Below are 18471 nucleotides of genomic sequence, written 5' to 3'. Positions count from 1 at the left end.
TACAAGAGATTTTTTTATACCAAAAGTTGATGTATGAATTATTTGGAATCAGCCATGTTTTTTTTTTTTCCTTCAGACCTATTATAGCTTTAGGTTAAGGTGGGGTAATCCATAATGTGTCCAAAAAGGAGAAAAAGGAGCAAAACAGCTCCTGCCCATCTGGGGCTGCTAGTAGGTTGGATACACCTCCTACCCCCGAGAGCTTCCTGCATGATATGGTCCAGTGGATCAGCACCTAGCATAGAACTGTGAACACAGTAGGTGTTTTCTGCCAGTAAAGTTAACAAAACCCACTACTGGGCTTCCCTGGTGGCGCAGTGGTTGAGAGTCCGCCTGCCGATGCAGGGGACGCGGGTTCGTGCCCCGGTCCGGGAAGATCCCACATGCCACGGAGCGGCTGGGCCCGTGAGCCATGGCCGCTGAGCCTGCGTGTCCGGAGCCTGTGCTCCGCAACGGGAGAGGCCACAACAGTGAGAGGCCCGCGTACCGCAAAAAAAAAAAAAACAACACTACTTATTTTCATGCATAATAAGGGAGTACATTTACGTCTTTCTCAAAGTGCATGGCACAGTATAGTTGTCAGTAGTCATTTTGTTATTAAAGTGCACACAAGCAACATGATGTCCAGAAGGATATTCTCAAAAGTAACCAAGCTCATAGATACAGAGAACAGATTGGTGGTTGCCAGAGGTAAGGATGGGGATGGGAGAAATGGGTGAAGCATTTGGTTTTTTAATTTAAATAAATTGAATTTTAAAAAATATAATAGTAGATTTTGTATTTATTTGAGAAATCTTAAGACATGCAAATGCCGTGTCAGGAAGTGGTCATAGTGCTCATAGAGGAGTATGTATAGGAGTGACAGTTATCTTTCTTCTGACAGACAGAATTATAGGTGATTAACAGGAGTCAGAAAAATGATGTGACTTAACCTTAAGGATTTTCTGCAGATTCTGTTTATACTTTGAAAATTATCAGAATTACTATTAAAATATAATTTAATAATGCAAATATAGGCATGATTCTTGAAACTTCTTTAATCCTTTCAGAATATGGCATTTCAGGCTGAACAAAAAATAAAAGCAGATATTTTACGAAGCTTGAGTACTGAACAGCTATTCCGGTTATTATCAGATTCAGATTTGAATGTGCTGATGAAGACATTGGGCCTTCTTAGAAATCTCCTCTCTACTCGCCCAGTAAGTAAAATCACCCAGGTTTCCAGATTAGCTACCCCTGCATATGCATCACAAAACATTGCCCTGCCTCTCTGCTCCCATCAACATCTGCCCAGAAGTGTGATTCAAATGCTGCCCCTTCCCAGAGAAGCCAGGAGTTGATGTTTAGACCTGTCACCTTCATAGGTGTTCTGGGAGCTGTTTCACCATATGGCCACCTAACCCTCCACTCCTGCACTGCCTGTCCTCTCGTTCCTCCGTGCTGGATGGGAGCCTGCCTTGACTTGTTACTTGATTTGCTGGCCAGGATGGGTTTTCTCGTCTGCCTAAATGACTTATCTCTGGGGCTTCAGCTTCTTTCCCTTTAGAGACTCCTTCTCAGTGCTATTGCGTAGATACCTCCCTGCCCCGCCCACATTGACTGGATTGACCTCTGAAGGTGTCAGCATGGAGAGCAGTGGGCATATGTCACAGCAGGAGAGGCTGAGCCTTGGTGTGGGGTCTTTCTTGTTGTTCTCTAATGTTCCCTGAGCAACAGGGTCAGCGGCCTTCAGGCAGATAAAGAAATGTGGGTGGTTCCCTTCTCTGTGCCTCACTTGTTTTCTGAGTCTTCTCTGTACATTGTTTAACTTTTGGAAGTCTTCTGTTCTTTTCTATGGTCTTTTTCTTTGTTCTCCAAATCATAATTGTGGGTTTCCCATTGTTTTGCAGCATATAGATAAAATAATGAGTACTCATGGAAAGCAAATTATGCAAGCTGTCACCCTTATTTTGGAAGGGGAACATAACATTGAGGTCAAAGAGCAGGTATGTGTTCCTTTTTTTTTTTTTTTTTTTTTGTAGGAATATCTTCTGTGTGTGAGTACCAAGAGATATCGTAGTTAGGAGTCTCCTGAAATATTCAAGTCTGCAAAAGACAGGGTGCTGAGATCAGAGGTGCTGTAGAGACAAGAAAGTTCTGAGGGGAGATATCCTTCACCACCCCTTAAACTCTCTTCAAGAATTCCTCCTCTTGGGGCTTCCCTGGTGGCTCAGTGGTTGAGAGTCCACCTGCCGATGCAGGGGACACGGGTTCGTGCCCCGGTCCGGGAAGATCCCACATGCCGCGGAGCGACTGGGCCGGTGAGCCATGGCCGCTGAGCCTGCGCGTCAGGAGCCTGTGCTCTGCAACGGGAGAGGCCACAGCAGTGAGAGGCCCGCATACCGCAAAAGAAAAAAGAAAAAAAAGAATTCCTCCTCTTGGAATGGAAGAAAACATGACCAGAGTCTATACTTTTACCCTCTGTGTCACGCTCTGTACATACTATTCGTCTCTACAGGGATGGCCACCTCTGACCATCCTAGAGTGAATCCTTTCTCCAGGATTCACTGCTTCTAGCCCTCTATATCACCATGCTCTGAACTCAGATTCCTACAATTCCCTGATGAAATAATCCCTTATGCTGGAGACATCTTTTTTTTTTTTTTTTTTTTTTTTTTTGCGGTACGTGGGCCTCTCACTGTTGTGGCCCCGGACCAGGGCACAAACCCGTTTCCCCTGCATCGGCAGGCGGACTCTCAACCACTGCGCCACCAGGGAAGCCCTGGAGACATCTTTTATTTCTTTATTCTCATGCTTCCCAGTTCCTTATTTCTATCTCATACCCCTACTTTCTGTTGTGTTTCAATAGGGCAAGTTTAAGGTAGGCATGAAAATACAGAGGCTATGCGTTCATCAGGAGACAGTTTGGGAATTACTTCTCTATAGTTCCTGGGATTTATTATAGGGTTTTTAACATAGTATATATTTTGTCATAAAAGGAAAAGTCACCTGCAAACTTAAATTTTTAACACAAGATCTGAAGTTATGGTAATATTCAGCTTTCTGACATAAATGTTGGCTACATGGTGTGTTCATTTCACAGCTCATTGAGCTGTACACTTATATGTATGGAAGAAACTTGCCCAAGGTCATCATGGAGAGTTGGACCCAAAGTCTAACTGCAGGGCCCACGCTCCTTATCCTCTGTGTTCCTGAGTTAGGGTAGTTCATCAGGCTTCAGAAGAACAGTCCAGGAAGCAAGAGTGGTAGGACTTGGGAGCCGTGTTGGAATTTGTGAGCAAAAAAGGTGATAGATTTGACAAAGTGCTTTTAAGATGGATGTTTTAGGTGATTTCTACTGAAATACAGTAATAAACAACTATGTTTTTTGCTTAACAAAAATTTAACACAGAAAAACTATGATCTTGTAGGCATCACTGAAATTAGGGTGAATGAGATTTGTTTCTGGAACACAACAATAAAGAAGAGGCAGTGTTCAAAATAAACTGTTCTACCTGGAGAGCATAGAAATTTGTTTACAAAGACAGCTCACCTAGATAGAATTCCACGAACTTGAAAAGCGAAGCAAGGTAGAAAGGTGAGGCAAGATTTGGATGAAGGCAAAAGAAAAGGCCAACAACAATGGGGTGTTTTGGCAGGATACAGTGATACCCTCTCACAGATTTGGGTGATGGTCCAGAAGTAGGTGACTCTGGGGAGGCTTAAACTGTCTGGCTTTTAGCTAGAAGTTTAATTCTTCTCAAAAGTATCAAAAGATACATTCTTTTCTTCCGTTTTTATTGAGATATATTGATATACAATAAGATACATGTATTTAAAGCATACAGTGTGATAAGTTGACATATATAAATACCATGAGACAATCACCATGATCAAAATGGCGAGCATATCTATCACTGTCCTTAGATCAGGAGCAAGACAAGTATTCCATTGTTACCACTCCTATTCAACATCATACTGAAACTGCTATCGAGTACAGTAAGGCAAGAAAAAGAAATAAAAGGCATACAGATTGAAAAGGAAGAAATAAAACTCTTCCCAGACAACATGAAAGTCTGTGTAGAAAATGTCATGGAGTCAAGCTAAAACTAGTCAGTGAGTTAACCAAGGGCACAAGAAGAATCAATTGTATTTTTATATACTAGCATGAACAAGTAGAAATTAAAATTTTAAAAACACTATCGTTTACAATAGCTCAGAAAAAAATGAAACTATGTATAAGTCTCACAAATTACGTGCAGGATCTGTTTGCTGAAAACTATAAAACACTGATAAAGCAATCTAAGATCTAAATAGATATATACCATATTAAAATGTCATTATATATTACCCTTTACATATGTTGTTGGATTCAATTCACTGAAATTTGGTGAGGAATGTTTCACATCTATATTCATGATATTGGTGAATAGCTTTCTTGTGATGTCTTTGTCTGGTTTTTGATATTGGAGTAATGCTTGCCTCGGGGAATGAGGTGGAAGTGTTCTCTCTTCAATTTTCTGCAAGAAAATTTGTGAAGAATTGGTCTTCTTTCTTTCTCAAATTATGGTGGTATGTACCAGTGAAGCCATCTAGACCTGGTGTTTCTTTTGTGGAAAGGTGTTTAGCTACAAATTCAATTTCTTTTATAGAAATAGAACTATTCAGTTTATCTGTTTCTTCTTGAGTGAGCTTTGACATTATGTCTTTCAAGAAATTTGTCCATTTCATCTATGTTTTCAAATTTATTAACATAAAATTGTTCAAAATATTCTCTTATGTTTTTAAAGTCTGTAGTATTCTTTGCAGTGAACTGTCTTTTGTACTTTATATTGGTAATTCCTTTTTTCCTGATTCAGTCTGCCTAGAGGTTTATCAATTTTATTGATCTTCTCCAAGAAGCAGCTTCAGTTTCATTGATTTTCCCCCCTTTTATTTTTCTATTATCTATTTCAGGGGTTGGCAAACTTTGTACAAAGGGCAAGACAGGTATTTTAAGTTTTGCAGGCTATACAGTCTCTGTAGCAACTTCTCAACTGTACTTTTTTTTTTTAACATCTTTATTGGAGTATAATTGCTTTACAATGGTGTGTTAGTTTCTGCTTGTTATAAAGCAGAATCAGTTATACATATATCCCCATATCTCTCCCCTCTTGCATCTCCCTCCCTCCCACCCTCCCTATCCCACCCCTCTAGGTGGTCACAAAGCACTGAGCTGATCTCCCTGTGCTATGTGGCTGCTTCCCACTAGCTAGCTATTTTACGTTTGGTAGTGTATATATGTCCATGCCACTCTCTCACTTTGTCACAGCTTACCCTTCCCCCTCCCCATATCCTCAAGTCCATTCTCTAGTAGGTCTGTGTCTTTATTCCTGTCTTACCCCTAGGTTCTTCATGACCCTTTTTTTTTTTTTCTTAGATTCCATATGTATGTGTTAGCATATAGTATTTGTTTTTCTCTTTCTGACTTACTTCACTCTATATGACAGACTCTAGGTCCATCCACCTCACTACAAATAACTCAGTTTCAGTTTTTTTTATGGCTGAGTAATATTCCATTTTATATATGTGCCACATCTTCTTTATCCATTCATCTGTGCTCTTCTAACCTGAAAGCAGGTATAGACAATGTGTGTAAGCACGTAGACATGGCTGTCTTCCAGTAAAACTTTATTTACCAAAACAGGCATTGGGTTGGGTTGTATTTGGTCCACAGGCCATAATTTGCCAATCATTACCTCTATATCATTGATTCCAGTTGTTCATATGAGTGTGTGTGTGTGTGTTGCTTTTATCTCTGCTCCCTAGCTCATGTGTTAAATTGGCTTGGCCCATGAACTAAATCAGTCTCTTTAAGATTTGGTTTCTTGTCTCCTGAGAATATTTACAGAAGGAGTACGTGGGCTTCAAAGCAGAACTCTAGGTCACTCTGCCATGCTGGACAAGCCTGAGGATGCATAGGTGTATTCTAACACTCCAGGAAGGGGAATCACTTGCCTATCTTGCTGGCCTAGGCTATTCTGAGGACTATTTCCTGAAATCCCCTCTTATACCCACTGTCTTAGTAGGTAAGAGAGGGGTAGTTCTTCCCTACGTGAGTCTAAATTCTTTTCCATGGTTAGAGTCCAAATCTGTTTTTCCCCCTTGCTTTCCCCTCAGTCCTGAAAAATTCAAGGGTGTTGTGCATGTCAAGACTTCTGACAGGCTCACCATGTACCGGATCACTGTGAAATCTGATGTCTTCCTCAGATCATCTCTCTCCCACTTCTGGGGCATATCAAGGTCTCCTCTTCATGATTTAAGTACCCTGGAATGAATAGTCCCCCAGTGCCTTGGATCATAAATTGCATTTTCTGTTTCCTGTATCCTAGAGGCAACCTTTTTTGGTTCAAACCTCAGGACTCACTCCTTAACAATCTAGTTACTGCAGTGCTGTAATCTAGGAAAAATAAGATCACACACCCTTTAAGATATCTGAGGGTTTGGGCCATAGTAAGAAAACATTCTCCTCAGTTAGCTATAACCTGCAAGCTTAATTAGCTTAAGTCTAGCAAAGAGAAAGGTTAAAATTGGAGAAAATTATTTGAATCCAGGCACCATCTCCACCTCTCGTCACTTTCTTTGAGTAATTCCTTACTCTGCTCCTGGACTCAGTATCACTTCCTCCAAGAAGCCTTCCCTGACCCTTGCATTATCACACAAATGCACTTAGTACTTTCTCAGTTCTGTTTTTTTTTTTTTACATCTTTATTAGAGTATAATTGCTTTACAATGGTGTGTTAGTTTCTGCTTTATAACAAAGTGAATCAGTTATACATATACATATGTTCCCATATCTCTTCCCTATTGCGTCTCCCTCCCTCCCACCCTCCCTATCCCACCCCTCCAGGTGGTCATAAAGCACCGAGCTGATCTCCCTGTGCTATGTGGCTGCTTCCCACTAGCTATCTACCTTACGTTTGGTAGTGTATATATGTCCATGCCTCTCTCTCACTTTGTCACAGCTCACCCTTCCCCCTCCTCATATCCTCAAGTCCGTTCTGTAGTAGGTCTGCGTCTTTATTCCTGTCTTACCATTAGGTTCTTCATGACATTTTTTTTTCTTGAATTCCATATATATGTGTTAGCATACGGTATTTGTCTTTCTCTTTCTGACTTACTTCACTCTGTATGACAGACTCTAGGTCTATCCACCTCATTACAAATAGCTCAATTTCATTTCTTTTTATGGCTGAGTAATATTCCATTGTATATATGTGCCACATCTTCTTTATCCATTCATCCGATGATGGACACTTAGGTTGTTTCCATCTCCGGGCTGTTGTAAATAGAGCTGCAGTGAACATTTTGGTACATGACTCTTTTTGAATTATGGTTTTCTCAGGGTATATGCCCAGTAGTGGGATTGCTGGGTCATATGGTAGTTCTATTTGTAGTTTTTTAAGGAACCTCCATACTGTTCTCCATAGTGGCTGTACCAATTCACATTCCCACCAGCAGTGCAAGAGTGTTCCCTTTTCTCCACACCCTGTCCAGCATTTATTGTTTGTAGATTTTTTGATGATGGCCATTCTGACTGGTGTGAGGTGATAGCTCATTGTAGTTTTGATTTGCATTTCTCTAATGATTAATGATGTTGAGCATTCTTTCATGTGTTTGTTGGCAATCTGTATATCTTCTTTGGAGAAATGTCTGTTTAGGTCTTTTGCCCATTTTTGGATTGGGTTTGTTTTTTTGTTATTGAGCTGCTTATAAATTTTGGAGATTAATCCTTTGTCCTCAGTTGTGTTTTTACCTCAGTTGCACCACAGTGAAATGTAATTGTGTACTGGCTTTGGAGTCAAGGAGAGTGTCTTATTCCTGTCTCAGCCCGTTGCCCAGTGGAGTGGGCGGAGTGCATGCACATTATAGGTGCTCTGCCAATGTTTGTTGAACTGCTAGGGCTGTCACTGGCTCAGTGTCCCTGTCACCATCCATTCACTTTTACCTTAATCCTTGCCTCTTGCTGGTCTGGCTGTGAGAATGTAACAGCCAACGAGAACAGTCTTTTCCTCCAGTACCAGCGTGCTGATTGTCCTCATAATGAGACTGTCCTGCCAGCTGGCACAGGCTCCCTCTATCCTCCACATTAGGCCAGCCTGGACTAAGCTTCTTCACACATTTTGCTTCCCTTTCTGTTCCTCCAGTAGGGTTCAAAAAAGTCAGGAGGTCCTCATTGCATGTGGCTAGTGGACGGGGATCCAGAAGGTCATGAGCTTGGAAGCAAGTGGTATTTGGAAGGGGAGGTAGGGGGGAGTTATAACACCTTTGAAGTTTCTACCAAAGAGACTACCTCTTTGAAGAAACCTTGTGGGTTAGTAGCAAGAGCTTCTCTTAAAAATGAAATTTTCAAGAAAATATTAATAAATTACATTTTCCCTCTGATTTATGTGATAGCATGAACTATGGCTGCCTTTGCCTAGCAGTGATGGTTTATGCCCAGAAAGAAGCCACTGAAACATTTGGGCTCTCTTTTAGCTAAGGCAGACTTTCCTTAGGTGTGGTTACTTTTGTTGGCAATGACGTTATGAGATAAGAAATCAGGGCATTCAGAGTGGAACCTGTGAGAATCCATGTACTTCAGATGGGAAATTGCCTAAGTTCTTGAGAGAGCTTGAGTCTGAGGACTTCAGAGCTTTCCTGATCGCTGGCCGTTTGTTCTTTTCCAGACACTGTGCATCCTAGCCAACATAGCAGATGGGACAACGGCAAAAGAACTTATTATGACCAATGATGACATCCTGCAGAAAATCAAGTATTACATGGTAGGCCTTTGTCCCCTTCATGGCTCCACACTAGCTGCACGTGAGAAGGCAAGCACTGTAGCACTGTTAGCTCAAAACGAATTGTGCAGAGATTAAACAAAGAATAGACTCCTCCGTAACCGATTCCAGAAACTCTCTTCCATCCTGAAGGGAAAAACGACACCAGGCTCTTGAAGCTTGTGCCATTCCCCACCCTATCGTCTGATTGCCTTCCTCTTACACAGTGAGAGCTTGGGCTCTTGGCCTTCTCTCAGTGCCCCCAAAGCTTCCCTCTCAAAGCTTCAGTCCTATACGGATGAACCCTCTAGCCTCTGGTATCTCTGGCTCTTGTTCTTTGATCATCTGCTTTCAGTCACAATCTGCTACCTACTTGCAAACACCTCAGCCACCTACTGCCATGGCCTTACCCGGGATCTTGTCATCACCAGAATCTGCCCATTGCCAAAATCTGGAAATCAAACATCCATCCTCTTTTCATTCTGTCAGCGCCTCCTAGCAAAACCCTAATTGTGGGTGAACCTGTCTTCTCTTTGCCTCCTTGTCAGAGTTAACAACTGCAGAGAAAGGCACAGAACCGGGCTGACTGGTTTCATGTTAAATTCACACTTACAAAACCCACATGGGCACTCAGCACTGCCTGGTACCCTCCTGTGATTCTCCAGCAAGCTGGCGCCTCCATTCTCCAGAAGAATAGGTTCTTACTTTCTCCTCATTCTTTAAACCTCACCTCTTATCTCCCTCATCACTCTTAGTGGTGACCTCACCTTTTGTTTTACTAAGAGAATAGAAGCCAAAATCCTTCAGCAGTTCCCTATTACACCTTGAATAAAATCCATCCCCCCACTTTTTTTTTTTTTTTTTTTGTGGTACTCGGGCCTCTCACTGTTGTGGCCTCTCCCGTTGCGGAGCATGGCTCCGGACGTGCAGGCTCAGCGGCCATGGCTCACAGGCCCAGCCGCTCCGTGGCATGTGGGATCTTCCCGGACCGGGGCACGAACCCGTGTCCCCTGCATCGGCAGGTGGACTCTCAACCACTACGCCACCAGGGAAGCTCCCATCCCCCCTTTTGATGGCCTGTGGAGTCCTATATGACCTGACTCATCTGTATCCCCCAACTTCTCTCATTCCCCTCTTCCCTTTGTTCACTACACTGACCTCTTTCCACTCCTGGAAGAGGCCGTGCATGTTCGTTTCTGCCTCCGGACCTTCACACATGCTGGCTCCTCTGCCTGGAATACTATTCTCCCCATGGGATGCCTTCTCGCCTCTCAGATCTAAGCTCTGCTAACACTTCCTTGTGGGCTCTCATCTGCATGGGTTATTCTTTGTTACGGCATAATTGAGTGAAGTACTCCCTTCAGAGCACTTAGCTCAATTATCGCAACATATAGTTGTTTGTTTGTGTGCCTACCGACTGTAAGCTCCCTGAGGGTAAGGACTGTATCAGTTCTGTGCACAATTGTATATCCATGACCCTGTACAGTGCCTGGCCTTTAGTATATGCTTAGTAAGTATTTGTTGAATGAAAACCATACTGCTTCAACTGGGAACTCCCTTATCTTTCCAATACCAGATCCACATAGTATCTCTGTAATCTTCTGAAAGCTTCTCTGGACTTCCCATACCCATTGAGTTACACCTGTCTCTCTGCTGCTGTTCAGAGCCAGACTTAAGAGCGTCTTCTGCACGTGCTGTCTCCTTCTCACCACTAAATTCACTCTTTAGCCCAGTTCATCTGGCCTCCAACCCCATTGCTCAACTGAAACTGTTCTGGTTAAGGTCACCATCCTATTATGCCAAGTCCAAAGGATGGTTTTCTCTCCTCAACTTTCCTCACTTACAGTGAATTTCAGCACAGCTGTTTCCTCCTCCTGGAAACATTCTTTTCCCTTGGCCTCCATTCCATTATGCCTCCCTGCTTAGCCCTGGACCTTTATCTTTGCTCTCGCACATGTACTATTGAGATTGATGGTTCATACCCTTTGTTGCATGGTGGAGGAATCTTTCAAAGACTGTTGCCTTGCCCCTTTCCTCCTGAGATTCTGATTTAATAGTTCTGGGGTGTAGCCTGGGCATCGGTGTTTTTTTTTTTTACAGTTCCCCAGGTGGTTCTTAGGTGTAGCCAGAGCTGAGAACCACTGGTTTAGGGAATCTCATCCACTCCCATGGCTCTTGCTGTCATCCCTATTCTTTGTTTGGTTTCTGGGCTCCAGTTCAGTAGTCAATTTTGATAAATAGATTAGGCATTATCTTACTTACACTGTCATGGTATCAAGCAGTACAAAACACAACCACAATAATGGTTACTGGCCTTCAAAAGCCATGACAGCAAGCTTCCCTGATGGTGTCCACAGCTTTACAAATGCTGGTTCTTTTCTTAGTGGGCGGGAGGGGGTAGGGGAGCAAGGTCCGAGGGTCACATGGAGGGTATTCTCCAGCCTAGACCTCTCTTCTGAACTCTGGACTTGTATATCTTCCTGCTTACTCAGCATCTCTCTGTGGCTGTGAAGCTTCTTGAGGTTGGTGTTTAAAAATCGATTCTTAAGTATCTCCCCTAAACCTAAATTTCTCCCCTCCTGACCTTTTCCATCTGAGTAGAGTGGCTCTGCCATCTACCCATTACTCACACCAAGGAGTCAGTCTTTATTTCTCCAGCTCCTTCGTCTCGTGATCCAGTTTATCAGTAGGTCCTGTTAGCCCGGCCCCTAGCCGTTCTGGATGCTGTTGACTTCTTTCTGTCACCGCTGCTCTCACCCTAGTTCAAGCCATAGCCTCTCATACCTGACTGACCATAACAGCCTCCCAGACACCTCAGCACTGTCACTCCAGTCCCTTCAGCCTGGGTGACCTTCTAAAAATGTAAATCAGGTGTTGTCCCTCCACTGCTTAAATCCTTCAGGGCTTCCTGTCAACTCAGAATGAAATCAGTCCTTACTCTGGCCCGCAAGGACCTACAGTTTAGCCATGCCTACATCTCTGAACTAATGTTACTCTACTTTTCCTTCTCAATATGCATAAGCTCTACAGTTTCTTCTGACCTCAAACCTTTTCGCAGACTTTTCCCTCTTCTTGGTACCTCTTGCTCTTTGTACACCTGTTCAAAGAGCACCTTTGTTCTTCCTATTTTTTATTCTTCCTCTGTATAAATATTGCCTCCTTCAAAGAGATCTTTTCTGTCCATTTCACTTAAAATTAGGTTCCCACCCCTCCACCCTCCAGTTTTCCCTATCACAGCAATTTGTTTCCTCAAAAAATGTTTATTGAAGGATGGATGAACTTATATGTAGTAAATACTTACTGTTGTATTATAAATAAGTTCATTTATTCAACAAATACTCATTGCTGGCCTGATGCTGGGAGCAGATGACACATTTTATTCTGTTTTGTCTTAGTGGAGCCCCAACTGGACAGCTCTCTAAAAGTCTTGGCAGGTAGGAGGGAAAAAGAATCACCAACCATAGAATTCTAATGAAGGAAGGCATGTGCTTTTCTTTGTCTCTGCTTAGTTCAGATATAGTTCTACCTGGCAAGACGAGTCTGTCTCAGCCTTCAAGAGACTGTTGAGCATATATCGTGTCATGGTATTTCACAGATATGCATAAGTTATTTAAGTGTAGTGGGGACTTTCTTTTTTTAATTGACCAATTAAAAAATCATCTGTAACACAGAGATCGGACTTGTGGTTGCCAAGGGGGGGGATGGACTGGGAGTTTGGGGTTGGTAGATGCAAACTATTACATTTAGAATGGATAAACAACAAGGTCCTACTGTATAGCACAGGGAACGATATCCAGTCTCCTGGGACAAACCATAGTGGAAAAGAATATAAAAAAAAGAATATATATACATGTATAACTGAGTCACTTTGCTGTACAGCAGAGATTGGCACCGCATTGTAAATCAGCTATACCTCCGTTAAAAAAAATCACCTGGAAAGATTGTTTTACCACTGGGTCCTCTTTCATTTAGGAGAAAGCACTGTATATGGACAAATAATAACTTAAGCAAAAATGGTTGTACTTTCAGTACATAAAGAGAAATAAACCAGAAGTGTGTTTCAGGAAGATAGGAGGCTCCTTAAGAATAGTAGAGACTTAGTCAAGTTTTTGTGATGTGCCTATAGAAATAAGAGTACTTTGAGTCAGATACTCAGTAGCCAAAGAGATGAATACTAAGTGCACATCCATTCCGTTTATTGGCCCTGCATGTTTCCTACCGTAGAGAAGGCATAGTCGAAAGCACAGACTTGTCATATGCCAGTGTTCCTGTGTGTATGGGTTGAGTGATAAATTGCAGACTGCACCTGTGGCCCTAGAGGTGTTTTGTGTGGCCAGCCAGAGGGTTTCTGAAATTTGAGTGTGAATGTCTTTTGGCAAGGCTTCACTCCCCAGTGTGCCGGATTTCCTACCATTCTCTTGTCTTTAGCCCAGCCTGTTCACCCATTAGTACTAATTTTGTGGCCCCTCAAGACATTTGGGTTTGAGGTCCCTGCTTCAAACTTTTAGGCTATTGGAATTGCCTGTGGTACGTTACCAAAAATTACCTCAAATGAGATTACCTCTATTTTTGTTTCCTTTTCTGCATCAAATAGGGTCATTCACATGTCAAATTGCAGCTTGCTGCTATGTTTTGTATATCAAACCTCATATGGAATGAAGAGGAAGGTAAGAGATTGGTGAGATTTGTTCTGAAGAAAATTATGGGAAGGAAGGTCTTGCACAGGAAAGGCATCAGGTGCCCCTGAAATCCTGGGTAGAGGCACCACTCACTGGCCCCCAAGCCCCCAACCGTGTCACCTTGGTATGAATGAGAATCCATGGGTCTAGTTAACACTGAGCCCCACCGTGGAGTCAGCACTGTTCCAGATTACTGAACGTGAGGGTGGAGGAGACCGTAGGGAAGTGAGTGACAGTCCTTGTCCTTGAGAGGGCTGAGGAGGAGGATGGTGAGATGCGCTTGAAGATGAGAGGTGAGGGTGGGCAGGAGGGTCGGCCTTTCACTGTGAGCAGGGGCCGCACATAGAAGGACGACAGGCAGATAAGCTTAATGGAGAAGAGGGTGCGTTGGTGAGAAGGGAGAGACACACTGTGCCTGGTGGGGCAGCCAGTCTGCGAGGAGGCCCCTATAGCTCTCCACCTTGACTGTGCATTAGAATCACCCAGGGACTTTTGCACCAGCCAGTTAAATCAGAATCTCTGGGGTGGTCTCCAGGCGTAAGTGGTTTTTTTAATTCCCCAGGTGATTCCAATGTACAGCTAAGGTAGTGAACACGTGCGGGAGAGCAGTGGATCTCAGTGCTGGGTTGGCTGCGTGAGAATCACCTGAGGAACTTTGTAAAATGCAGATGTCTGGGCTCTACCCCTAGAGATTCTGGTTCACTGGGTCTCAAGGAGGTGAATGCATGAGTGAGTCACTGTGGGCTCTTCAGGGGTGGAGGAAAGAATCCAGGAGAATTATCCTCCTTAGCACTGTGTCCAGAACAAAGTGGAAGGAGGAAAAGCTGCATTCAGCGTGCAGGCCGAGAGACCAAGTAACAGCCGGGTACCAGGGAAACAAGCTGCCCTCAAGGAGGTCCTAGTCTAGTTGGAAGATAGAACACAGCAGTGCGGAGTTGGAACTGCCACGTGCTAAGAGGCAGCCGGAAGTGCTGGGAGGTCCGAGGAGGGTGGAAGAGAATGGAAGGGGAAAACTGGACTGGTTTGGGGTAGGAAGAGCCTGGCTAAGTATGTCCAGAAAGAAGTGATGAAGATGGGGCCTGGTGGCAGGGCCTCGTGCCAGGCTGAAGAAGCTGACCTTGACCCTGTGGTCCATGGAGAAATTAATCCAGCAGCAGAACCCAGATGGACTGCGGGAAGGAGGGTCAAGAGGCAGGGAGACCAGTTAGAGCACTGTTGGAGAATCCAAGCATGAGGGGATCTGGCTGCACTGGGGAGAGTGGAGGGCGAGGGGGCGGAAGGGGAGAGGGCAAAGGACACTGGTAAGGCTCCCGATTGTTGGCTGTACATTAAGGAGAGAGCAATTGCCTGGGCCATGTTCCCAGTAACCTGCTAGCTTTCATCTCTCAGGCTCACAAGAACGCCAGGATAAATTACGAGACATGGGCATCGTAGATATTCTGCACAAACTGAGTCAGTCACCAGATTCAAATCTTTGTGACAAGTGAGTATCAAAGTAAAAGGGCCTTGCTTTGGGGTATGTTGCATTCTTTTATGACAGGGTTTGAATTGCTTAGTAAGTCACATAGCCAAACTCAAAATCTTTTAGATTCTTGGATTCCCTTTTTCATCTGTGAGTCAACTGTGTGACATTTGAGTAAGAGATAAACTAATAATTAGCAGATTATTAAAGATTCTCATCTTACTCTGAATTGACACGAGCCCAGGCCACCTTAGTGGGACTCTGGAGAGGATCCAGAGGTTATTCCCTTTCAGTCCCTCGATCATTAGAATAGAAATGCGTGTGGCCTTTTGGAGAGCAGAAATGAAGGCCAATTATAAAAACATTCATTAGCTCAAAACCTCACTGAGCGCCTGCCTTGTGCCAGCCTGGCCTGGCTGCTGGGGATGCAGCAGTGACCACTAAGGAGTCCCTGTCCTCAGAGAGCTCACCTTTTCTGGGGGAGGCGAGAGTCATAGTCAGAGACCCCTCTAAGCTCAGGATAACCGAGATTGTTTTTCCTGGCTGTGGACCCTTCTTATAACACAGCCTTCGTTTTCCAGCTCACTTTCATTCTCCACGCTCGCGAGCAGGGCTCAGAGTGCTCCATGGTCTGGCTCTGCCTTCCTTGTGCTGCCCCCTCCCCTGTGCCCACCCTGTGCTCCAGCCACACCTGCCCTCTTACAGTATCACACCTTCAGGCATTTACACCTTCTGTTCCATCTGATTTGCCATCCCAGTCCCCTCGCCTCTGAATCCCCATTCATTCAACAAATATGTATATATATTTTAATACCAACCTTACCAGGCACCGTTTCAGGCATTGGCGATATAAGGGTGAATAAAATTGATGACAACCTTGCCCTCATGTAACTTACATTCTAGTACAGAAGACAGATAATAAGCAAATGAATATGTAATATGATAGCAGATAATGAGAGGTACTACGAAGGTATAAGCAAGGGTGAGGGAATGGAAAGTAAGAAAGCTTCTTGTGGTATAGATTAGTCCCAGCCTTTCCGAGGATGTGACATTTGATCAAAGACCTGGGTGAAATGAGAGAGTCTTCCAGGCAGATGCTTAGAATAGTATTCCAGACAGGGGACAGTGGGTTCAAGGCCCTGAGGCAGGAATGCTTGAATGTTCAAGAAACAGCAGGAAGACCAGTGGGGCTGGGGAAAAATGAGCGAGGGGGAGAGTGGTAAGAATTGGACACAGGGAGGCAGTGGGAGCAACTGAAGAGCCTGGTAGACTGTGGCAAGGACTTTGGATTTTATCCGGATTTTAATAGGAAGTCAGTCATTAGAGAGTTTTGAGCAGAAGAGACAGTATCTGATTCAAATTTTTAAAAGATGGCTCTGATGGCTGTGTAGAGAGTGGTCTGTAGTAGGGCAGGAATGGAAGCAGGGAGACCAGCTAAAGGCCGTTACAGTCGTGTTAGATAAGGGATGAGGGTAGTAGTGCTGGGAGTATTGAGAAGTGATTGGATTCAGGATTTAATCTAAAGGTAGAGCCAACAGGTTTGCTCATGGATTTGATGTAGGATGTTAAAGAGAGAGAGGAAAGGGAATTGCCTAGAGTTTTAGCATGAGCAACTGAATAGAGGATTTGCCAAGATGGTCATTTGCCAAGATGGTGAAGAATAGAAGAGAAGTGGGTGAGGGTAGGGAGAATCAAGGGTTCTTGTTTGGTGTGCCAACTTTTGGATGCTATTAGATATCCAAGGGACTCGGGAGAGTGGGGCTGAAGATATGAGTTGGGGTGGTATATAAAGCCCTGGAGCTGGCTGAAGTCACTTAGGGAGAATAAACGAGAGGAGAGAAGACAGGAGGGTTAAGGACCACACTCTGGGACACCCCACCGCCACCTTTAGGGGAAGATGCAGATGGTCCAGCAAAGCAGCAGGAAGAACAACCGGTGAGGCAGGCAGAGACCCAGGTGCACAGGTGTCCTGAAAGCAAGGGCGGAGAACGCCTGCACAATGGCCATCCGTCCTTCAAAACTCAAATCAGGTTGTCACCTCCGTGGAAAAATCTTGCTGGATCCTTCTGCACCCTGGCTCCCAGGCCTTGCTAAGGACCCCTCTGTGCTCCCGTAGGACACAACACATGGTGTTGTGGCTATCAGCTTGCTTATCTGCTCCACAGAAGCGAAGAGGCACTTGTTTAATTGTTCCTCAAGTGAATGGCTGGGCCAGATGGAGCACAAAGAGCTGGGCCCCTTCCTCCCTGAAGCTTGCCATCCAGTGTGTTAAGGACAAATCCCCGAATAGCTGCAGCCCCCACCCTGCTGCTCAGATGAGTGTTCCATCAAAGGCAAGTCAGGGCCGGCCACATGCTCAAGGTGGGATTTGAGCTGTACCTTGAGGACGGGAACCTTCATGTCTACCTCCACAGCAGTAGTAACAGCTGCTGGCTTAAATGACAGGCTCTGTCAGCCCGTCTCTTCTGGCCGAGAGCCAGACTATTCCCTGGGTTTCTTTTCTTGTGTTTGTTCAGAAATTAAAATAGTTCTGCTTAAAATCATCTCTGGGATGACCTGGAAAGAGGCCTCACCAGCATGAAGTGGGATAGTTTTAAGCCCTGGCCTGCATTTCTTAGACCAATCTGGTACTGTTTCCCCAATTTCTATGGCACATACGTTGTCAGCAGTTCTTAAACCCCATTAAAAGGGTCAGGGTCTGAGGCTACTCTACCTCAGTCCATTTAAGGAAAGATGACCTTGCCTACAAAACCATCCATCTGAAAGACTCCTTAGATATTAATAGATAGCAGAAAGATAATGAGGGCACAGTCTCTGAGGTCCGATATAATCAGATATAGCCAAACCCTTAGAAAGATCCAGAAGGAGTCTGAATTGACGATTTTAAAGAGTAATACAGAATTTCGATCAAGACCCTCATGTGGGCTTTCCCATCATAGTAAAGTCTGTTACCTAAAGCCAACATCTTTCAGGTTCTTTGTCTTTAAGGCTTTGTGATCCTTTGACTTTCAGACACTTACAGATGAGGAGCTATTGCTAACTAGGCCTCTCCACCCCAGCCTCAGAGGGCCTCAGGTTTGTGAAGTTATGGTCAATAAGAGGTAGCCTGTGGCATTATTCATAAACTTATTTCCTAACACAACGACCTTGTAGAACCCAACTTGCTCATAACTTGGAGTGGTCTGTATGGAGCTCTCTGTTCTGATGAACTGGACTATTTGCAACTGTCATCTTTACAGAGTCTTAAATAATTGCAAGAATATCCCTTAGCACACCTCTTTTAAAACTGTGGATTGTATCCATTACTGCAGCAAAGAAACTGCGCTTGAGTCCAGCTTATCGCTGCCCAATCTGCTTTGGTATACTTTCATCAGCTAATAGTAACAGAAAAATTTAACGTTGTCTTTCCATAACTTAGAAGGGGATATCATTGCCAAAATCTGACTTCCTAACTTCCACAATTGCAGCCTTTACCAAATCATGATGGGAGAGTAAAGGAGGCCTTCTGAGTCCCAGCTCAAAGGAAGGCACTTTAATAAGGATCAGGATA

The 18471-nt window shown here is 44.0% G+C and overlaps 1 protein-coding gene across 7 annotated transcripts in view; it reads left to right on the top strand.

Moving 5' to 3' along the window:
* ARMC8 (armadillo repeat containing 8) overlaps positions 1-18471 on the top strand; it is a 106520-nt gene that overhangs the window by 84872 nt on the left and 3177 nt on the right. For 4 of the 7 annotated variants that reach the window (XM_019934229.3, XM_019934228.3, XM_019934225.3 and 1 more), the window contains 5 exons: positions 1050-1199; positions 1890-1985; positions 8688-8783; positions 13375-13447; positions 14849-14942. In XM_019934229.3, coding sequence (XP_019789788.1) covers positions 1050-1199; positions 1890-1985; positions 8688-8783; positions 13375-13447; positions 14849-14942 — 509 coding nt within the window. The remainder of the gene's footprint in view (positions 1-1049; positions 1200-1889; positions 1986-8687; positions 8784-13374; positions 13448-14848; positions 14943-18471) is intronic. The other 3 variants (XM_073803787.1, XM_019934227.3, XM_073803788.1) reach the window with 3 other exon arrangements.

This window comes from Tursiops truncatus, chromosome 4 (genome assembly GCF_011762595.2).
Source record: "Tursiops truncatus isolate mTurTru1 chromosome 4, mTurTru1.mat.Y, whole genome shotgun sequence".
NCBI lineage: Eukaryota > Metazoa > Chordata > Mammalia > Artiodactyla > Delphinidae > Tursiops > Tursiops truncatus.
The sequence above is the reverse complement of the archived record's forward strand: the minus strand, read 5'-3'. Positions and strand labels throughout refer to the sequence as shown.